General features: G+C 38.2%; 1 protein-coding gene across 1 annotated transcript in view; it reads left to right on the top strand.

The window, feature by feature from the left end:
- RACK1 (receptor for activated C kinase 1) overlaps window positions 1-116 on the top strand; it is a gene marked incomplete at its 5' end in the record, with an annotated part of 4,111 nt that extends 3,995 nt beyond the window's left edge. Inside the window, 1 exon segment of the mRNA XM_031065422.1 lies at window positions 1-116. This exon segment is cut by the window's left edge and continues 9 nt beyond it. Coding sequence (XP_030921282.1) covers window positions 1-55 — 55 coding nt within the window.
- Between the last annotated feature and the right edge of the window lie 844 nt (window positions 117-960).

Below are 960 nucleotides of genomic sequence, written 5' to 3'. Positions count from 1 at the left end.
CGGCTACCCCGACAACCTGGTGCGGGTGTCGCAGGTGACCATCGGCACGCGCTGAGCCCCAATCCGGCCGTTTTTCACCCCAGAAATGTCAATAAACGGCGATTTTTGGAGCTGGAGTCGCTGCGTGTCCCTGCTGGGATTTTGGGGCAAAAAATCTCGGGAAGGGGGAAAAGCTGCTGACGTCACTGGGGTGGGATTTGGGACTGTTCCTCGGGAAATTAATTAAAAAATAAAAAACCCAAATTAATAAAAAAAGCCCCAAAATTGGTCTGTGTAAGACAAGAAGAACCTAAATTAATTAAAAAACCCCAAATTAAAATAATTGCTAGATATTAAACTAATTTCTAATAGTAAATAACTGCTGGATATTAATTTTTAAAGTAAATAATTGCTAAATATTAATTTTAAAAAGTACACAACTGCTAGATATTAATTTTAAAAAGTAAATAATTGCTAAATATTAATTTTTAATAGTAAATAACTGTTAAATATTAAATTTTTTAAAGTAACTGCTAGATATTAATTTTTAAAAGTAAATAACTGCCTTTGGTACAACTTCTTTATTCTTTATTATTGACAAGTCATAAAACTAAAATCTCCATTTAATTCTCATTTTTTTAGCCAAAAATATCCCGAACGAGCTCTGTAACGCCAACAAGGAAATTTCCCAAATCCACCAAAATTCAGGGAAAAACGTGAGGGGAGGGGGAGCTCCCGGGTGGGAAAGGATCCGGCTGGAAATTTTAAAAAACGGGAGAAAAAAATAAAAATAAAAATTAAAATAAATTATTCCCAACCCGGGGAGCTCCAGAGCTGCGGGGTGGGAACCCCGTAAAGTGCCAGAGGGGAGAGGAAAATCCAAAAATCTGGGATTTTCCCCCAAAAAATGGCAAAGAAAGGGAAAGGGAGGAGCAAAACAGCAGGGGGAGAACGGGAACGGGGCTGGGGCTGAATCCCAAA

The sequence above is a fragment of the Geospiza fortis genome, unplaced genomic scaffold (genome assembly GCF_000277835.1).
Source record: "Geospiza fortis unplaced genomic scaffold, GeoFor_1.0 scaffold1319, whole genome shotgun sequence".
NCBI lineage: Eukaryota > Metazoa > Chordata > Aves > Passeriformes > Thraupidae > Geospiza > Geospiza fortis.
This window is presented reverse-complemented; position numbering and strand designations above follow the sequence as displayed.